We start from the raw sequence: 21,660 nt of genomic DNA, 5'->3' as shown, positions 1-21,660 counted from the left end.
CACTGTATATATACAAATAAGTGTGTATTTACTGTTTGTGTATGTGTATGTGTTACAGACAGAGGCAGCCTCTTATGCTGCCACAGAGGCTGACATAGCGTGTGCAGGTCAGTGTGATTACACTGCAGCCATAGATCAAGTTTTATTATGCACCAAAATCTCCACTGTCCTCTCGCTTTGCAATGTCATTCTGTTTAAGACCCACAATGCACTGCGACTTACGCAACCTGCTGACTGGACAGGGGAGAGAAACGAGCATGTTATTGCATTGCGTCTTGCTGGTGTGTGTGTGTGTGTGTTTAAAAGAGAGAAAGAGGTAGAGAATTGAAGAAGGAGGTGTAGACTGATGGTGTATGTATTTGTGTGACAACAGACGGATTGTAGAAAAAAAAATCTAATTTCCTCTGTGAAAGAGAGAAGCACAGACAGAATGAGAGAGAGGAAAGGTTCCTCATGAGATATCTCATCTGTGACTGACACTTTTCATCAGACTGACTCACAGTCACTCTCCACTCTCCATACTGGATCCATTGTCTCTCTGTGCATTTGTGCTGTGTGTGTGTGTGTTAGCGCCACGGTTATGGATGAAGATCGTCATGAAAATAAAATAACCATCATAACCTTTTTTTGGGGAGTGTAACAAATAGCTGACTGAAGACGGGACGGCCGGACATTAGTGCGGTTCAGTCTGTTTCTGCTGTAACATGGACTACAACGTGATGAAACTGTGTTGCTCCTTGCTGAAATAAGCAACGTGTTGTAGCAAACAAGTCTTCGGTTGCTTAGGAAATGCCTCCCTCCCCCTCAAGCTTATATCATCAAATTCATGAAAACGTGGTCATTTAAGATATACAGTGCATTCAGGAAGTATTCAGACCCCTTCACTTTTTCCACATTTTGTTACGTTACAGCCTTATTCTAAAATTGATTAAATAATTTTTTTCACCTGATTAATCTACAAACAATACCCCATAATGACAAAGCGAAAACAGGTTTTTAGAAATGTTTGCAAATATATAAAAAATATAAAACAGAAATACCTTATTTACATAAGTATTCAGACCCTTTGCTATGAGACTCGAAATTGAGCTCAGGTGCATCCTGTTTCCATTGATCATCCTTGAGATGTTTCTATAACTTGATTGGAGTCCACTTGTAGTAAATTCAATTGATTGGACATGATTTGGGAAGGCACACACCTGTCTATATAAGGTCCCACAGTTGACAGTGCATGTCAGAGCAAAAACCAAGCCATGAGGTCTAAGGAATTGTCCATAGAGCTCTGAGACAGGATTGTGTCGAGGCACAGATCTGGGGAAGGGTACCAAAAAATGTCTGCAGCACTGAAGGTCCCCAAGAACACAGTGGCCTCCATCATTCTTAAATGGAAGAAGTTTGGAACCCCCAAGACTGTTCCTAGAGCTGGCCTCCCGGCCAAACTGAGCTATCAGGGGAGAAGGGCCTTGGTCAGAGAGGTGAACAAGAACCCAATGAGTTCCTCTGTAGAGATGGGAGAACCTTCCAGAAGGACAACCATCTCTGCAGCACTCCACCAATCAGGTCTTTATGGTAGAGTGGCCTGACGGAAGCCACTCCTCAGTTAAAGGTACATGACAGCCCACTTGGAGTTTGCCAAAAGGCACCTAAAGGACTCTCAGACCATGAGAAACAAGATTCTCTGGTCTGATGAAACCAAGATTGAATGCGAAGCGTCACGTCTGGAGGAAACCAGGCACCGCTCATCACCTGGCCAATACCATCCCTACAGTAGAGTGCTCAGGACCTCGGACTGGGGCAAAGGTTCACCTTCCAACAGGACAACGACCCTAAGCACACAGCCAAAACAAAACCAGGAGTTGCTTCAGGACAAGTCTCTGAATGTCCTTGAGTGGCCCAGCCAGAGACCGGACTTGAACCCAATCAAACATTTCTGGAGAGACCTGAAAATAGCTGTGCAGCAACTCTCCCCATCCAACCTGACAGAGCTTGAGAGGATCTGCAGAGAAGAATGGGAGAAACTCCCCAAATACAGGTGTGCCAAGCTTGTAGCGTCATACCCAAGAAGACTCAAGGCTGTAATCGCTGCCAAAGGTGCTTCAACAAAGTACTGAGTAAAGTGTCTGAATGCTTTTTTTTGCAAACATTTCTAAAAAGCTGTTTTTACTTTGTCATGATGGGGTATTGTGTGTACATTGATGAAAAACAAACAATTTAATCCATTTTAGAATAAGGCTGTAACGTATACTGTATACTTTCCGAATGCACTGTATGTACAATTATTTTCTTATTCGTGGATTCATTTACTTTTACCTGATGCCTTTCATGAAGGTTTTCGATTGCGTTTTTAATTTTTTACCTTAATCAATGAATTCAAATATAATTTAAATGATTCAATTTTCATGAATTTTATGATATAAGCTTGACGCCCATTCAAAAAACAGTACGGGACTTGTACCAGGAAGTAGGCGGTACTTTCATAGGGTATAGCATAGGAGAGGAGAAAATGTGTGAAAAAACAAAAAACAATAACCTTCATCCAAAATGTCACCCAAAATTCCAACCCTACTGAAGGCTGGATTCGGGGCAGAGGGACTCATTCGTCACGTTAAAGAGAAAGAGTGGGGGTTGGGAGTGGAACAAGCCTTTAAAAGTTATTATGCAAAGATGTGCTGGCTACAAATCTTTGTGTGTGTGTGTGTATGCTTGCAACGCCAGGGTTGTGGGTTCGATTCCCACGGGGGACCAGTATGAAAAATGTATGCACTCACTAACTGTAAGTCGCTCTGGATAAGAGCATCTGCTAAATGACTAAAATGTAAATGTAAAATGTATGCATGCATTTGTCTCAGTGTGTGCCTGCGCATGTCCCTGTGTGTGCTTGTGCGTGTGTTTGCGCATGTGTGCATGTATTGTCTGTGAATGTGAGTGTATGTAAACATTATATTAGTGTGTATCTGTATGTGTGTGCGTGTGTTTCGGTGTGGTGCTCCCCTCATTAAGCAGCCTGGCGACAGGAGTGCAGAGTGTGTGTTTTCACCCTGATGCTCTGACACAGCAGCAGCCACTTCTTCACTTCCCTCTCCTCTTTGAGTTTTGCCCTTCCTCTCTCCTCATCTTCCTCTCCTCTCCCGTCTTCCTCTCCTCTCTCCTCTCCCCTCTTCCTCTCTCCTCTTCCTCTCTCCTCTTCCCTCTCCTCTTCCTCATCCTCTTCTGTTCTATTTGCTCACCTGCTATGCTGGAATGTGTTTTGTGTTGTGGGGAAAGCAGTGTGTAGGTGAGACTAAGAGCTGATCTGTGCCTCTGTTTGTATGGTCTGTTCACAGTAACATCATAGACAGCATCATCACTGGTTCACACTAGACTAGTAGGATTGCTTTAGTGAAACCTTGTTTTATTGTCAGGTGCAAAACCATAATAACTAAGCTTAGCTATCTAATAGTTGGCTCTGTGTATGAGTTTAAGCTCATTGTACTGTATGCTTGGACCTGTGTAAATAGGTTTATGCTCATTGTACCTTATTATTGGACCTGTGTAAATAGGTTTATGCTCATTGTACCTTATTATTGTACCTGTGTAAATAGGTTTATGATCATTGTACCTTATTATTGGACCTGTGTAAATAGGTTTATGCTTATTGTACCTTATTAATGGACCTGTGTGAATAGGTTTATGCTCATTGTACCTTATTATTGGACCTGTGTGTGATGAGGTGTGAATGACGGAGTCAGGCGCAGTAGGTAAAACACCGAAATCCAGAGTTTATTCAGTGTACATGAATAAAGCGCAGCAAGCGTTAAAACAAAACTAGCAGAAGGGAAAAATCCACCTTGGCTACATACAAGGAAAGAGTAGCTCAACCGAGCTACTCACTCTCACAATTAACAATCACTCACAAAGGACAAGGGGGCAGAGGGAACACTTATACACAGACTAATGAGGGAATGAGTACTAGGTGTGTGTGATTGACAAGACAAGACAAGACAAATGGAGTGATGATAAATGGAGCGGTAGTGGCTAGTAAGCTGGTGACGACGAACGCTGAAACCTGCCCGAGCAAGGAGGAGGGGCAGCCTCGGCTGAATTCGTGACAGTAACCCCCCCCAGCAGCGCGCCGACACCGGCCTCAGGGATGGCCAGGAGGACGCGAGCAGGGCGAGTCGGATGGCGACGATGGAAGTCCCTCAACAGAGAGGGATCGAGGATATCCCTCACCGGGACCCAGCACCGTTCCTCCGGACCGTACCCTTCCCACTCCACGAGGTACTGAAGGCCCATCCAGTATGGAATGGACAGAGTACGCCGGCGCCCCCTCGATGTCCAAAGGAGGTGGAGGGACCTCCCGCACCTCAGACTCCTGGAGCGGACCAGCCACCACCGGCCTGAGGAGAGACACATGAAACAAGGGGTTAATACGGTAATCAGGGGGGAGTAATAACCTATATGTGACCTTGTTGATTCTCCTCAGGACTTTGAACAGCCCTACAAACCGCGGGCTCAGCTTCCGGCAGGGCAGGCGAAGGGGCAGAATCCGGGTGGAGAGCCAGACTCGATCCCCCGGTACAAAGACGGGGGCCTCACTGCGGTGACGGTCAGCGTTGGCTTTCTGACGACGCACAGCGCGAAACCAGTCATACACCGAAACCAGTCATACACCGCAGGAGCTTCGGTCTGGCTCTGGTGCCACGGTGCCAGAACCGGTTGATAACCTAAAACACACTGAAATGGCATTAGGTTCGTAGAGGAGTGGCGGAGAGAGTTCTGGGCATATTCTGCCCATGGCAGGAACACCGACCACTCCCCCGGCCCGTCCTGGCAATAGGACCTCAGGAACCTACCCACATCCTGATTTACCCGTTCCACCTGCCCATTACTCTCAGGGTGGAACCCAGAGGTTAGGCTGACCGAGACTCCCAGACGTTCCATGAACACCTTCCAGACTTTTGACGTGAACTGGGGACCTCGGTCAGACACTATATCCTCTGGTACCCCGTAGTGCCGGAAGACTTGTGTAAACAGGACCTCCGCAGTTTGTAGGGCCGTGGGGAGACCGGGCAGAGGAAGGAGGCGGCAGGCCTTCGAAAAGCGGTCCACAACAACCAGGAGGGTGTTGTTCCCTTGAGAGAGAGGCAGATCAGTTAAAAAAATCAACACTCAAATGAGACCATGGTCGTTGTGGAACTGGTAAAGGCTTTAACTTACCCGCTGGAAGGTGCCTAGGTGCCTTACTCTGGGCGCACACTAAGCAGGAGGAAACATACACCCTCACGTCCTTAGCCAAGGTAGGCCACCAGTACTTTTTGGTCAGGCAGTGCACTGTACGACCGATACCTGGGTGACCAGAGGAGGGTGACGTGTGTGCCCAGTAGATCAGATGATAACGGATAAGCACAGGCACGTACTGCAGCCCAGCTGGACACTGCTGTGGAGATGGATCTGTGCATAATGCCTGCGCTATATCCGCCCATACTACCGGCGCCACAATGCATGAGTCTGGCAGTATGGGGGTATTGTCTCTGGGCCTCTCCTCTGTATCATACAGCCGGGACAGTGCGTCTGCCTTCACGTTCTTTGTACCCAGAATGTATGACAGTGTGAAATCAAACCGGGTGAAGAATAGGGCCCACCTGGCCTGGCGAGGGTTCAGCCTCCTCGCTGCCCGGATGTACTCCATGTTACGGTGGTCCGTCCAGACGAGGAATGGGTGTTTCGCCCCCTCGAGCCAATGTCTTCACGCGGTCAGAGCTCGGCCAACAGCTCCCGATCACCAACGCCGTAGTTCTGCTCCTCCGGGCTGAGCTTCTTTGAGAAGAACGCACAGGGGCGGAGCTTGGGTGGCGTGCCCGAGCGTTGAGACAGGACTGCACCCATCCCAACCTCGGACGCATCCACCTCCACTACGAACGGTAGTGATGGATCGGGGTGGGCCAGTACCGGGGCCGAGGTGAACAGTTCCCTCAAGTTACTGAAGGCCCTGTCAGCCTTAGCAGACCAGCGGAGACGGGATGGCCCACCCTTCAACAGAGATGTAATGAGAGCTGCGACCTTGCCAAAGCCCCGGATAAACCTCCGATAATAGTTGGCGAAGCCAAGGAAGCGCTGCACTTCCTTTACCGTGGTTGGAGTCGGCCAATTACGCACGGCTGCAATGCGGTCACCCTCCATCTCCACACCTGTGGTAGAAATGCGGTATCCGAGGAAGGAGACGGACTGCTGGAAAAACATACACTTTTCTGCCTTAGCATAAAGGTCATTTTCCAACAGTCGGGCCAGTACTTTGCGAACCAGGGACACATGCTCGGCGTGCGTAGCGGAATACACCAAGATGTCATCGATGTAGACCACTACACTGCGACCAAGCATGTCCCAAAACACCTTGTTTACAATGGACTGGAAGACTGAGGGAGCATTCATCAAACCATAGGGCATCACCAGGTATTCATAATGCCCCGTGGTTGTGCTGAATGCTGTCTTCCACTCATCTCCCTCTCTGATACGCACCAGGTTGTACGCACTCCTGAGATCTAATTTAGTGAAGAAGCGCGCTCCATGCAATGACTCAACCATTGACGGAATGAGGGGGAGAGGATAACTAAATCTAATCGTCTCCTTGTTCAGTGGTCGATAGTCAATGCACGGGCGCAGACCGCCGTCTTTCTTCTTCACAAAAAATTAACTTGAGGAGGCGGTGAAGTGGAGGGACGTATGTACCCCTGGCGCAGGGACTCGGTGACGTATGTCTCCATAGCCTCCATCTCCGCCTGCGACAGGGGATACACATGACTCCTGGGAGGTACAGCGTCTACCCGAAGGTTTATTGCGCAATCCCCCGCCCGATGAAGTGGCAATTTAGTTGCTTATTCTTGGAGAAAACTTGTGCCAGATCATGGTATTCGGGGGGAATGCGCACGGTGGAGGCACCGTCTGGACTTTCCACCGTGGTTGCACCAACAGAAACACCCAGACACCTACCCTGACACTCTCGCGACCACCCCGTGGCCATGAGAAAGTGGGGTTGTGGAGTGCTAGCCACGGAATACCTAACACCACAGGGAAAGCAGGAGTCTCAATGATGGAAAAAGTTACCTGCTCACAATGCATCTCCTGTGTGATCATGGTGACTGGTACCGTGACTTCCTTTATCAACCCGGACCCTAATGGTCGACTATCAAGTGCTCTGATGGGGCGTGGAATGGATAGGGGAACTAATGAAATGCCCTGGTGGCCTGCGAAAGTTTTATCCATAAAGTTCCCAGCTGTGCCTGAATCTACTAGCGCCTTACACTTGGGAACTCTCATGTAATCAGGGAAGTATATGGGTATGGTACAGTGCACAGCAGAGGGCTCTGAACAAGTGTGGGTGCTCAATACCTGGGGTGATGCGAGAGTGCCCTGCCGGCCGCCTCCTGATCCAAAAGAGCGCTGTCGACAACGTGTGGTGGAATGTCCCTTTGTGCCATCCGATTGGCACTGGCGCTGTCGTCATCCGCTCTCTCGGTGCGCGGTACCACCCAGCTCCATGAGCTCTGGATCCGCGTTGGTCGGGGCGGGAACGGGCAGACCTCCTCCAGGACGTCCTCTGGTTACCAGCAGGTTATCCAGACGAATGGCCATATCCACCAGTTCGGTAAAAGACAAACTGGTGTCACGGCAGGCTAGCTCCCGTCGGACGTCCTCCCGTAGATGGCACCAGAACTGGTTGATCAGGGCCCGCTCGTTCCACCCGGATCCTGCTGCCAGAATCCGGGACTCCAGCGCGAACTCCTGTACTGTCCTCGTCCCCTGCCTCAAGTGGACCAGCTGCTCACCCGCCTCTCGACCCTCGGGCGGGTGATCGAAAACCGCCCGAAATAGGCGGGCGAACTCCCTGTAGTCCTCCAACGCGGCTCCTCCTTCTCTCCAAACCGCGTTGGCCCACTCCAGGGCTTTCCCGAGAGGCAGGAAATGAGGATGGACACCTGCTCTCGATCTGATGGCGCCGGCCTGACACTGGAGCTGTACAGTTGGAGAAGGAATCCCTGACATAGAGCCGGCGTCCCATCGAACGCCCATGGTCGAGATATCTGGATACCTCCGGGTGCTGTGATGTAGGTGGCTGGATCCAGTTGGCCAGCTGGTCTCGACGGATCGGTTCCTCTTCTCTCCAGGCGTTGGACGACCTGAAGAAACTTGGCTACATACAAGGAAAGAGTAGCTCAACCGAGCTACTCACTCTCACAATGAACAATCACTCACAATGGACAAGGGGGCAGAGGGAACACTTATACACAGACTAATGAGGGAATGAGTTCCAGGTGTGTGTGTGATTGACAAGACAAGACAAGACAAATGGAGTGATGATAAATGGAGCGGTAGTGGCTAGTAAGACGGTGACGACGAACGCCGAAACCTGCCCGAGCAAGGAGGAGGGGCAGCCTCGGCTGAATTCGTGACACTGTGTAAATAGGTTTATGCTCATTGTACCCTCTATTGGACCTGTGTGAATAGGTTTATGCTCATTGTACCTTATTATTGGACCTGTGTGAATAGGTTTATGCTCATTGTACCTTATTATTGGACCTGTGTAAATAGGTTTATGCTCATTGTACCTTATTATTGGACCTGTGTGAATAGGTTTATGCTCATTGTACTGTATTATTGAAGCTGTGTGAATAGGTTTATGCTCATTGTACCTTATTATTGGACCTGTGTGAATAGGTTTATGCTCATTGTACCTTATTATTGGACCTGTGTAAATAGGTTTATGCTCATTGTACTGTATTATTGGACCTGTGTGAATAGGTTTATGCTCATTGTACCTTATTATTGTACCTGTGTGAATAGGTTTATGCTCATTGTACCTTATTATTGGACCTGTGTGAATAGGTTTATGCTCATTGTACCTTATTATTGGACCTGTGTAAATAGGTTTATGCTCATTGTACTGTATTATTGGACCTGTGTGAATAGGTTTATGCTCATTGTACCTTATTATTGTACCTGTGTGAATAGGTTTATGCTCATTGTACTGTATTATTGGACCTTTGTGAATAGGTTTATGCTCATTGTACCTTATTATTGGACCTGTGTGAATAGGTTTATGCTCATTGTACCTTATTATTGTACCTGTGTAAATAGGTTTATGCTCATTGTACCTTATTATTGTACCTGTGTGAATAGGTTTATGCTCATTGTACCTTATTATTGGACCAGTGTGAATAGGTTTATGTTCAGAAAACAGAGTGAAGAGACATGGGTGAGAGAGCAAAAGTGTCATGGTTTCGGCCGAGGCTGCCTCTCTCCCTTGTTCGGGCAGGCTTCGGCGTTCGTTGTCTCCGGAATACTAGCTGCCACCGTTGTATGTTTCATGTTCGTTTGCTTTTGTCTGATTGTTGTCACACCTGTTTTCATTTAGTGTCATTAGTGTCCTATTTAGTTCTCGTTGTGTTTGTCAGGTGTTGTGTGTTATTGATTTTTGTCTGTCGTGTGTAGGGCTGATGTTCGCTATTTCGCTCGGTTGAGCTTCCCTCCACTGCGTGGAGTGTTTACGCACCTGTGTAGTGCGCATTTGTTTTGTTCGCCTTCGTGCGTTATTTCGCCTACGGGCAAGTGTTCTCGTAATTTCCTTGTTGGAGAGTTACTAAAGTCTGTTGGACTATACTTCGGTGTCCTGCGTTTGATTCCACCACTACACCCACCTACAGCACGCGTGACAGAATAACACACCTTAAAATGGAATCAGCAGGAGCCGCAGCAGCCCAGACGACGCTGGAGGACCAGGTTCGGGAACAACGGGACCAGATCCTGCAGATGGGGACCGCACTGCAGGAGGTGATCACCACCATTCGAGGCTGGGGAACGCCTCCACCGCCACCCTCCCTGCCAGCACCATCGGCCAGTCCGCCCATTCCAGCACCGGAACCCCGAGGAGTCCGACTCTCGCTCCCGAGGTCCTACGATGGAACCGCGGCCGGGTGTCAGGGATTCCTTCTCCAGGTGGAGCTGTACCTGGCCACCGTGCACCCGGCGCCCTCGGGACATGAGAGCGTGTCCGCCCTGATCTCCTGCCTTTCCGGGAAGGCATTGGAATGGGCCAACGCGGAGTGGAGGAAGATCGACGCGGACACCATCACGTACGACAAGTTCTCCCGCCGCTTCAGGGCGGTGTTTGACCATCCCCCGGAGGGGAAAGCGGCGGGGGAGCGTCTGGTCTTCCTCCGGCAGGGGAGGAGGAGTGCGCAAGAGTTCGCCCTCGAATTCCGTACTCTAGCGGCCGATGCAGGGTGGAATGATCGGGCTCTCGTCGATCACTACAGGTGTAGTCTACGAGAGGACGTCCGTCGGGAGCTGGCTTGTAGGGACACCAGCCTCTCGTTCGACCAGTTGGTCGACATGTCCATCAGGCTGGATAACCTACTAGCTACCCGCGGACGTTCCGAGGGGGGTCCGTCCATTTCACCCTCCAGCGCCTCCGAGCCGTGTCCCATGGAGCTCGGGGGTGCTGGCGCTAGAGAGAGGAGGGGTCGGCTTACTAGGGGGTCCATCCCCTGCACCAACTGTGGTCGGGGAGGACACACCGCGGCTAGGTGCTGGGGATGGCCTCCTAGGGGAGAGGACGACAGGTCCCGCACTGGGGATTCCTTCCAGGTGAGTAGGCGCCCCACTCACCCAGAGCTCTCTATTGCACATTTCTGTTTGCCTGTGAGTTTTCCACAGGTAGCACCTCATTCCCAGCATAAGGCGCTGGTAGATTCAGGTGCGGCTGGGAATTTTATTGATAAGAAATTTTGTTTAGCTTTAGGGATTCCCCTTCTTCCTGTTGATGTCCCTTTCCCCGTTCATGCCCTAGATAGCCGTCCGTTGGGTGCGGGCTTGATCAGGGAGGTCACTGCGCCACTTAGGATGTGTGCGCAGGGGGGTCATCAGGAGATGATTCAGCTATTTCTGATTGACTCTCCTGCGTATCCGGTGGTGCTGGGCATGCCCTGGTTGAGTACCCATAACCCATCTATTTCGTGGCAGGAGAGGGCTCTGATGGAGTGGTCTGCCCAGTGTGTGGGTAGATGTTTAGGCGTTTCCGTAGGGGCTACCTCGGTGGAGAGTCCAAACCAGGTGCCCGCATTGCACGTTCCCCCTGAGTATGGGGATTTGGCTATTGCGTTTAGTAAGTCGAGGGCAACGCAGTTGCCGCCCCATAGGCAGGGAGATTGTGCGATAGACCTCCAGGCAGGAGCTGCGCTCCCACGGAGCCATGTGTATCCTCTGTCTCAGGAGGAGAAGAAAGCTATGGAGACTTACATAGACGAATCTCTGAGACAAGGATACATACGGCCTTCCACTTCCCCTGCATCCTCGAGTTTCTTTTTTGTGAAGAAGAAGGATGGTGGTTTGCGCCCATGCATCGATTACCGTGGTCTCAATCAGATCACGGTGAAGTACAGTTATCCACTCCCGCTGATTGCGACCATGACTGAGTCCCTGCATGGGGCGCGTTTCTTCACTAAATTAGATCTCAGGAGCGCGTACAACTTGGTGCGCATCAAGGAGGGCGATGAATGGAAGACAGCCTTTAGTACCACCTCGGGCCATTACGAGTATCTTGTCATGCCATACGGGTTGATGAACGCTCCGTCAGTTTTCCAATCATTCGTGGATGAGATCTTCAGGGACATGCAGGGGCAGGGGGTCGTGGTGTACATAGATGACATTCTCGTGTACTCGCCTACCCGTGTCGAGCATGTGGCCCTGGTGCGCAGAGTGTTGCGGAGGCTGGTGGAGCACGACCTGTATGTTAAGGCAGAGAAGTGTCTGTTTTTCCAGGAGTCGGTCTCCTTTTTGGGGTATCAGTTGTCTGCGTCAGGGGTGAAGATGGAGGTAGACCGGGTGTCAGCCGTGCGTAATTGGCAAACACCAACCACTGTGAAGGAGGTGCAGCAGTTTTTGGGGTTTGCGAATTACTACCGGAGGTTTATCCGGGGTTTTGGACAGGTGGCAGCTCCCATCACGTCTCTCTTGAAGGGGGGCCCGGTGCGTCTGCAGTGGTCTGCCGAGGCGGACAGGGCATTTGGGAGGCTGAAGGACCTGTTTACCTCGGCTCCAGTGCTGGCGCATCCGGATCCCTCTTTGCCGTTCCAGGTAGAGGTGGACGCGTCAGAGGCCGGTCTAGGAGCCGTGCTTTCACAACGGTCTGGCGCGCCACCTAAACTCCGCCCCTGTGCTTTTTATTCTAAGAAGCTTGTCCGGCGGAGCGGAACTATGACGTAGGGGACAGGGAGCTGTTAGCCGTGGTACAGGCCCTAAAGGTGTGGAGGCACTGGCTTGAGGGGGCTCAACACCCTTTCCTCATTTTGACGGACCACCGTAACCTGGAGTACATCCGGGCAGTGAGGAGGCTAAACCCTCGGCAGGCTAGATGGAATATGTTTTTGACCCGGTTTACGTTTAAGATCACGTACATCCCTGGGTCCCAGAACGGTAAGGCAGATGCGCTGTCTCGGCGGTATGACACGGAGGAGAGGTCCGTGGAGCCCACTCCCATACTGCCGGAGTCGTGTCTGGTGGCACCGGTAGTGTGGGAGGTCGATGCTGAGCTCGAGCGGGCGTTACGCACCGACCCTAGTCCACCACAGTGACCGGAGGGTCGGAAGTACGTTCCGCTCGAGGTTCGGGATCGATTGATCTATTGGGCTCACACGTCACCCTCCTCTGGACATCCGGGTATCGGCCGGACAGTGCACTGTCTTAGTGCCAAGTACTGGTGGCCCACGTTGGCAAGGGATGTGAGGGTTTATGTTTCCTCCTGCTCGGTGTGCGCCCAGTGTAAGGCGCCTAGACATCTGCCTAGGGGTAAGTTACTACCCCTGCCCGTGCCACAACGACCATGGTCCCACCTCTCGGTGGATTTCCTTACTGACCTTCCTCCTTCACAGGGGAATACCGCTATACTGGTCGTTGTGGACCGGTTTTCTAAGGCCTGTCGTTTGCTCCCCATGCCGGGCCTTCCTACCGCCCTGCAAACTGCCGAAGCCCTATTCACCCATGTGTTCCGGCACTACGGGGTACCCGAGGATATTGTGTCTGATCGAGGTCCCCAATTTACCTCCAGAGTCTGGAGGGCCTTTATGGAGCGGTTGGGGGTCTCGGTGAGCCTCACCTCGGGTTACCACCCGGAGAGTAATGGGCAGGTGGAACGTGTAAACCAGGATGTGGGCAGGTTTCTTAGAACATACTGCCAGGACCGGCCGGAGGAGTGGGCAAGGTACGTTCCCTGGGCCGAAATGGCCCAGAATTCCCTACGCCATTCCTCCACTAACCTAACCCCTTTCCAATGTGTGTTAGGTTACCAGCCGGTTCTGGCACCCTGGCAGCAGAGCCAGATCGAGGCTCCTGCGGTGGATGAGTGGGCGAGGCGCTCGGAGGAGACATGGAACGCTGCACACGTCCACCTGCAGCGGGCCCTCCGACGTCATAAGGCGAGCGCCGATCTCCACCGCAGTGAGGGACCGGTGTACGCACCTGGTGATCGAGTCTGGCTCTCTACCAGGAACCTGCCCCTCCGCCTGCCCTGTCGGAAACTGGGTCGGCGGTTTGTAGGGCCATTTAAAGTCCTGGGAAGGTTGAACGAGGTGTGTTATAAATTACAGCTACCTGTTGAATATAAAAGTATTAACCCCTCGTTCCATGTGTCCCTTCTCAGGCCGGTGGTAGCTGGCCCACTCCAAGAAAGTGAGATCAGGGAGACTCCTCCGCCCCCATTGGACATCGAGGGGGCACCGGCGTACTCCGTGAGGTCCATCTTGGATTCGAGACGTCGGATGGGGGGTCTCCAGTATCTAGTGGAGTGGGAGGGGTACGGTCCGGAGGAGCGGTGCTGGGTGCCGAGGAGAGACATTTTGGACCCGTCTCTCCTGACGGAATTCCATCGTGGGCACCTGACGCACCCTGCTCCGCGTCCTCCGGGTCGTCCCCGAGGCCGGAGTCGGCGCACGTCTGGAGCCGCGCGTCAAGGGGGGGGTACTGTCACGGTTTCGGCCGAGGCTGCCTCTCTCCCTTGTTCGGGCAGGCTTCGGCGTTCGTTGTCTCCGGAATACTAGCTGCCACCGTTGTATGTTTCATGTTCGTTTGCTTTTGTCTGATTGTTGTCACACCTGTTTTCATTTAGTGTCATTAGTGTCCTATTTAGTTCTCGTTGTGTTTGTCAGGTGTTGTGTGTTATTGATTTTTGTCTGTCGTGTGTAGGGCTGATGTTCGCTATTTCGCTCGGTTGAGCTTCCCTCCACTGCGTGGAGTGTTTACGCACCTGTGTAGTGCGCATTTGTTTTGTTCGCCTTCGTGCGTTATTTCGCCTACGGGCAAGTGTTCTCGTAATTTCCTTGTTGGAGAGTTACTAAAGTCTGTTGGACTATACTTCGGTGTCCTGCGTTTGATTCCACCACTACACCCACCTACAGCACGCGTGACAAAAAGAAGGAATGAAAGTGTGGAGGAGAGTGAGAAGCATAGAGAAAGTGAGACCAGGCAACAGGTGCTTGTTGGTATTCCTGCGGAAGTGCTAATTTGATAAGGCTGTGACCACTTTATTGACCAGCCAGTGCGGTATGGATCTTAGGCTAGGGATTGTGCTAGAATGAGATTGTGAAAACTCCAGGAGCAGGCTGTATTGAGAATGAGGGAGTGAGAAAGGGAGAGCGTAGAGAGAGAGAGAGTTGGAGAGAGATCGGAAAAGAGGAAGAGAGAGGGGGAGAGAGAGGGAGAGTAGGCAGAGGGGAGAGGAAGAGAGGTAGAGTGGCTTAGACTTAGAGAGAGGGGGGTAGACGAAGAGAGAGGAGAGAGATAGGAGAAGAGAAAGCGAGATAAGGGAACGGAAGGGAGGGGGGAGAAATGTGGGGGGTATTTGAGGATTCATCTCTCTCCCCTAATTCCCAGTGGGTTCCGAGACACACTTAAAAGCTGTGAAGTGTGCTGTTCTGCCTGTATTCTCCCAGTAATTGGAGGGGTGTTACAGGAAAGGTGGTGCTAGAGTTGAGATGGAGGGAGGGAGGAGTGTATCACCCTTGACAACCTCAGGAACATGCTACTTGTGATCATTTTTTTATCTACCTCTCACGCGCATGTTCTTTGTCTCTGTCTGTCTGTCTGCCAATTTTATGTGTCTCTCTGTCTGGTTTGGTCTGTATGTCTCTCTGTCTTTCACTTCCTCTCGCTTCGGTGTCTTTTTCTCCCTCCCACCCTCTCTTTCTCCTTCTCCCCCTGTCTCTTTCTCCTTCTCACCCCCTCTCTCTTTTTCACTCCCTCCCTCTCTCTCTTTCTCTCTGTCTGTCTCAAGGATATACTACCTCAGGTTAGTGTCTCAGACTTTAAACATGGCCACAGGCATTTAGTCATTGATGGGCTTTCCTTTCTGAGCAGGCAGGCCAGCGGGCAGCCCTCTCACACACAGATGTGTCAGGGTCTGCTGATTCACTCTCAGGGGTCCTCGCAGCCTCACGGTCCACAGAGCCCCAGAGCAACACTCTTTGTAGTATGTGCCGTTTGGCATATAGTTTTACGTAATTCTGTGTGCATATACAGTTTTGCCCACCAGGGACTGTGGTGAAGCACAGTCAGCAGTAGTCTGTTGAAATAAAATACATACAAAGAAGGGGTGTGTGGTTTTTTTCACAAGGCTTTTTAAAAATTGTATTTACTCAAAGTGACGTATTTCATTAGTAAACCTATTTTGCCTTGCTTTTAATGCTTGTACTGTACATGCATAATATATGTACATATTGTATATAGTCCATACATATCTCAGTGCCCAAGTGGCAAGTGTTGTAGACGAAGGTGGGGATAGTGGTATGTTTGCCACAGTCCCCTGACTGTACATAATGTACCACTCCACTGTACATTACTGTATTATACAATACAGTACAGAGCTGCCTGGCTGGCTGCAGTGCTGGTACCACGGACAGCTCCTCTGCTCTTTTCTCCCCCCCCCCCCTCCTCTCATCCTGATCAGAGTTCTTTTTTTATTTCTCTGGGGATTATAGACCAACCCTGTGGAGTAGAAAACCCAATCTCCCCCTCCACACCCTCCACCCTGCTCCACCCCTCCACCTCCCCTCCACCTCCCCCAGCCCCCTGCCACAATCCACCCTGGGCTGGATTAATGACCTCGCTGGAGAGGGCCCTGGCTCTCCAAATCACACACCAGACAACCACTGACTACTCTACCATGCAGACTGCTACTGAATTATGTGTGTGTGTGTGTGTGTGTGTGTGTGTGTGTGTGTGTGTGTGTGTGTGTGTGTGTGTGTGTGTGTGTGTGTGTTTATGTATTCGGGATGAATTCCTGTATGTGCTTGTCTAGTCTACTGTATACTGTTTGTCTTCATCTGTCTTACGTGCGCCGCTGGTGAGTCACTGTGATGTTCCTGTCCATTGCATTACATCTTAATACAGGAACAATGGACATATACAAATAGACTGTCCTGGTTACGTGATCAGAGCTATTAAAGGTATTATGCAATCGACTGCAGTCAGTGAGACAGAGAGGTTGCATGCAGGGGGACGTTCTTCTCCATTAATGGTTATTCTAAAATGGCTTCCCGCCGCACACCTGCCGCTTGACGCACAGCAGGTCTGTCCCAGCCACCCACCGCTCCTTTGACAATATTAAACAGGCTGCTTGCTTTACCAAAACCAACATATGGAGGAGGGTGAGTTTTATCCAGCTGGGACGCTCAGCAGTCTGGCTGGCTGGAAGTCTCATATTCACCGTCTCACTCGATGTTTTCTGTCTCCGCCTCTTTCCCTCGTTTCTGCTTTCTCTCTCTCTCTCTCTCTCTCTCTCTCTCTCTCTCTCTCTCTCTCTCTCTCTCTCTCTCTCTCTCTCTCTCTCTCTCTCTCTCTCTCTCTCTCTCTCTCTCTCTCTCTCTCTCTCTCTCCCTCTTTCCCTCTCCAAACCTGCGATGTTCCTCCTACATCAGTCTAGTTGTGAGCCTGTTGAGTCCTCAGCTCTACACCAGCCTCAGTAGCCACAGATCACAGCCATAGACTCTGTGCTGAATGGAGCTTCATACAAATGCTGGATAAAAAATTGAGCATAGAATATACGAGTAATATGCTGCTTTTCTGTAAGAGAGCGTTTGTTATGGAAATACCTCTATTGTATGTAACCTTTCCATCTGTGTGATTTCAGCTAAGAAAGCTGCAGACGGGTCAGTCATCCCTAACGGCTACTGTGACTTCTGCCTGGGTGGCTCCAAGAAGACTGGGTGTCCCGAGGACCTCATCTCCTGTGCCGACTGTGGACGCTCAGGTACAGACAGACAGACACTCCTACGGACACCAGTTTTAGTTGGTTTTAAATGTGTCATTCTTACACAAATGTTATTATGTTTTAGAGTAATGGAAACAAGCCCAACTTGATGATGATGATGATGATGGTGATGATGATGGTGACGTTGATGACGACGACAACGATGATGATGAGGAGTAACATGAAGAGTGTGTGTGTCCCTCTCTGTGTCCCCAGGTCACCCGTCCTGCCTGCAGTTCACAGTCAACATGACGGCAGCAGTGCGAACCTACCGCTGGCAGTGCATTGAGTGCAAATCCTGCAGCTTATGTGGCACCTCCGAGAATGACGTGAGCAGCACACGCACACACACACACACACACACACACACACACACACACACACACACACACACACACACACACACACACACACCCTTTATACTCCCAAAACATCTATACTGAACAAAAATATAAATGCAACATACAACAATTTCAAAAGATTTTTACAGAGTTACAGTTCATATAAGGAAATCAGTCAATTGAAATAAATTCATTAGGCCCTAATCTATGGATTTCACATGACTGGGAATACAGATATGCATCTGTTAGTCACAGATACCTTTTTTAAAAAGGTAGGGGCGTCGATCAGAAAGACACCATTTGCCTCATGCAGCGTGACACATCTCCTTCGCATAGAGTTGATCAGGGTGTTGTGTTGTGGCCTGTGGAATGTTGTCCCACTCCTCTTCAATGGCTGTGCGAAGTTGCTGGATATTGGCGGGAACTGGAACACGCTGTCGTACACGTCGATCCAGAGCATCCCAAACATTCTCAATGGGTGACATGTCAAGTGAGTATGCAGGCCATAGAAGAACTGGGACATTTTCAGCTTCCAGGAATTGTGTACAGATCCTTGCAACATGGGGCCGTGCATTATCATGCTGAAACATGAGGTGATGGCGGCAGGTGAATGGCATGACAATGGGCCTCAGGACCTCATCACGGTATCTCTGTGCATTCAAATTGCCATCGATAAAATGCAATTGTGTTCGTAGCTTATGCCTGCCCATACCATAACCCCACCGGCACTATGGGGCACTCTGTTCACAACGTTGACATCAGCAAACCGCTCACCAACACGATGCCATACACGTGGTCTGCGGTTGTGAGGCTGGTTGGACGTACTGCCAATTTTATGGTAGAGAAATGAAAGAAATGATCTGGTAACAGCTGTGGTGGACATTCCTGCAGTCAGCATGCCAATTGCACACTCCCTCAAAACATGAGACATCTGTGGCATTGTGTTGTGTGACAAAACTGCTCATTTTAGAGTGGCCTTTTATTGTCCCCAGCACAAGATGCACCTGTGAAATGATCATGCTGTTTAATCAGGTTCTTGATATGCCACAGATGTCAGATGGATGGATTATCTTGGCAAAGGAGAAATGCTCACTAACAGGGATGTAAACACATTTGTGCACAAAATCTGAGAGAAATAAAATGTTCTGGGATCTTTTATTTCAGCTCATGAAACATGGGACCAACACTTTACATGTTGCGTTTATATTTCTGTTCAGTGTATATCCCACTCTCCATTTACCCCAACACACACTCGCCTGGACTCTCATCCTCCAGTATGATTAACGCCCGATGGCCCAGATTTACTAAGAGTTTGCACCTGTTTTTACAACAGAGAATTCAATATTGGGGACAGATCAATAGGGTAAAGTAAAGGTTAATAACACAATAAGAAATGGGTGCAAACGCTTAGCAAATCTGGGCCTACAGTGAGGGAAAAAAGTATTTGATCCCCTGCTGATTTTGTACATTTGCCCACTGACAAAGAAATGATCAGTCAATAATTTTAATGGTAGGTTTATTTGACCAGTGAGAGACAGAATAACAACAAAAAAATCCAGAAAAACGCATGTCAAAAATGTTATAAATTGATTTGCATTTTAATGAGGGAAATAAGTATTTGACCCCCTCTCAATCAGAAAGATTTCTGGCTCCCAGGTGTCTTTTATACAGGTAACGAGCTGAGATTAGGAGCACACTCTTAAAGGGAGTGCTCCTAATCTCAGTTTGTTACCTGTATAATAGAAGCCTGTCCACAGAAGCAATCAATCAATCAGATTCCAAACTCTCCACCATGGCCAAGACCAAAGAGCTCTCCAAGGATGTCAGGGACAAGATTGTAGACCTACACAAGGTGACAACAGTTGGTGCGATTATTCGCAAATGGAAGAAACACAAATAACTGTCAATCTCCCTCGGTCTGGTGCTCCATGCAAGATCTCACCTCGTGGAGTTGCAATGATCATGAGAACGTTGAAGAATCAGCCCAGAACTACACGGGAGGATCTTGTCAATGATCTCAAGGCAGCTGGGACCATAGTCACCAAGAAATCAATTGGTAACACACTACGCCGTGAAGGACTGAAATCCTGAAGCACCCGCAAGGTCCCCCTGCTCAAGAAAGCACATATACAGGGCCGTCTGAAGTTTGCCAATTAACATCTGAATGATTCAGAGGAGAACTGGGTGAAAGTGTTGTGGTCAGATGAGACCAAAATCGAGCTCTTTGGCATCAACTCAACTCGCCGTGTTTGGAGGAGGAGGAATGCTGCCTATGACCCCAAGAACACCATCCCCACCGTCAAACTTGGAGGTGGAAACATTATGCTTTGGGGGTGTTTTTCTGCTAAGGGGACAGGACAACTTCACCGCATCAAAGGGACGATGGTCGGGGCCATGTAACGTCAAATCTTGGGTGAGAACCTCCTTCCCTCAGCCAGGGCATTGAAAATGGGTCGTGGATGGGTATTCCAGCATGACAATGACTCAAAACACACAGCCAAGGCAACAAAGAAGTGGCTCAAGAAGTAGCATATTAAGGTCCTGGAGTGGCCTAGCCAGTCTCCAGACCTTAATCCCATAGAAAATCTGTGGAGGGAGCTGAAGGTTTGAGTTGCCAAACGTCAGCCTCGAAACCTTAATGACATGGAGAAGATCTGCAAAGAGGAGTGGGACAAAATCCCTCCTGAGATGTGTGCAAACCTAGTGGCCAACTACAAGAAACGTCTGACCTCTGTGATTGCCAACAAGGGTTTTGCCACCAAGTACTAAGTCATGTTTTGCAGAGGGGTCAAATACTTATTTCCCTCATTAAAATGGAAATCAATTTATACCATTTTTGATATGCGTTTTTTTGGATTGTTTCTGACTGTTTCTCACTGTTCAAATAAACCTACCATTAAAATTATAGACTGATCATGTCTTTGTCAGTGGGCAAACATACAAAATCAGCAGGGGATCAAATACTTTTTTCCCTCACTGTATGTGTAGTATGTGTAGTATGTGTAGAATGTGTAGTATGTGCAGTATGTGTAGTATGTATAGTATGTGTAGAATTTGCATCTGGTTAAAGAAACATTACAGATACATATCTGCCACTATATTTGATTGATAATGTCAGAACGTTATTTGTGTTTGTGTGTTTCCTTGTTTCAGGATCAGTTACTATTCTGTGATGATTGTGACAGAGGCTACCATATGTACTGCCTGAGCCCCCCTATGGCGGAGCCCCCAGAGGGTAGGTACACTACAGGATATGTGGAGGATATAGGCCTAGTGTAGTCCTACAGAATACTGTATACTGTATAGTATACCTAGGGCGGCATATTGTCGGTAATTGATGACCATGCAATGGCTGGGTTCATAATGTGATTTATACAGTAGGTGCATTATAAGGGGAAAGGCATTGTGCAGAATGATTGTGTCATCAGCAAGTCAAGTTGACTAAGAGATTACAAATCTATCCCACTACTTGACCACAGTATGTGGTGTTGCACTTGCTACAGTCAGTCAGTATTCAATTTACAGTGTTAATTTATTCTGCTAGGGTTAATCCCTGGGCTTTCCAATAACCAGTGAACTTGTGAACTGTTGATCTTCCAGGGAGCTGGAGTTGCCATCTGTGTCTGCGACAGCTAAAAGAGAAGGCCTCAGCCTACATCACCCTGACCTAATCTGCCACTGCCACGCTACACCGCCAACCCGCACCCACGTATGCCCCCCCCCCCCCCCCCCCAAACATAGCAACTGGACCAACTCCAATCTGAGAAGACAACCCCAACGCCCTGCAGTTTTTCCTCCTCTATGAAACGACAACAGACGTCCGTCCACTTCTCCAGTCAACAGGTCTCCCCGCCCCAGCCCCAGCTGTTTTAACGTCAATGGAAGTACCTACTTCTCAGAGTGCACAATGCTCCAACCAGGTCTCCCCCAGTCTGCCCCTGCTGAGGCCCAGCCACCTGCCCCTGGAGTCCCCTCCACCTCTGGCACCTCTGGCCCTGGAGGAACCACCTTCTACCCCAGCAGCATCAAGGGGGAGCATCTGAT

At 49.7% G+C, this 21,660-nt stretch overlaps 1 protein-coding gene across 1 annotated transcript in view; it reads left to right on the top strand.

The window, feature by feature from the left end:
* The window catches only part of dpf1 (double PHD fingers 1), a gene marked incomplete at its 3' end in the record, with an annotated part of 59,545 nt that extends 38,258 nt beyond the window's left edge, over positions 1 to 21,287 (top strand). Inside the window, exons 9-12 of the mRNA XM_084142512.1 lie at positions 17,156 to 17,275; positions 17,492 to 17,604; positions 20,770 to 20,851; positions 21,217 to 21,287. Coding sequence (XP_083998638.1) covers positions 17,156 to 17,275; positions 17,492 to 17,604; positions 20,770 to 20,851; positions 21,217 to 21,287 — 386 coding nt within the window. The remainder of the gene's footprint in view (positions 1 to 17,155; positions 17,276 to 17,491; positions 17,605 to 20,769; positions 20,852 to 21,216) is intronic.
* Positions 21,288 to 21,660: the final 373 nt, after the last annotated feature.

Source organism: Coregonus lavaretus (genome assembly GCF_964263955.1).
Source record: "Coregonus lavaretus genome assembly, chromosome: 26".
Lineage (NCBI taxonomy): Eukaryota > Metazoa > Chordata > Actinopteri > Salmoniformes > Salmonidae > Coregonus > Coregonus lavaretus.
This window is presented reverse-complemented; position numbering and strand designations above follow the sequence as displayed.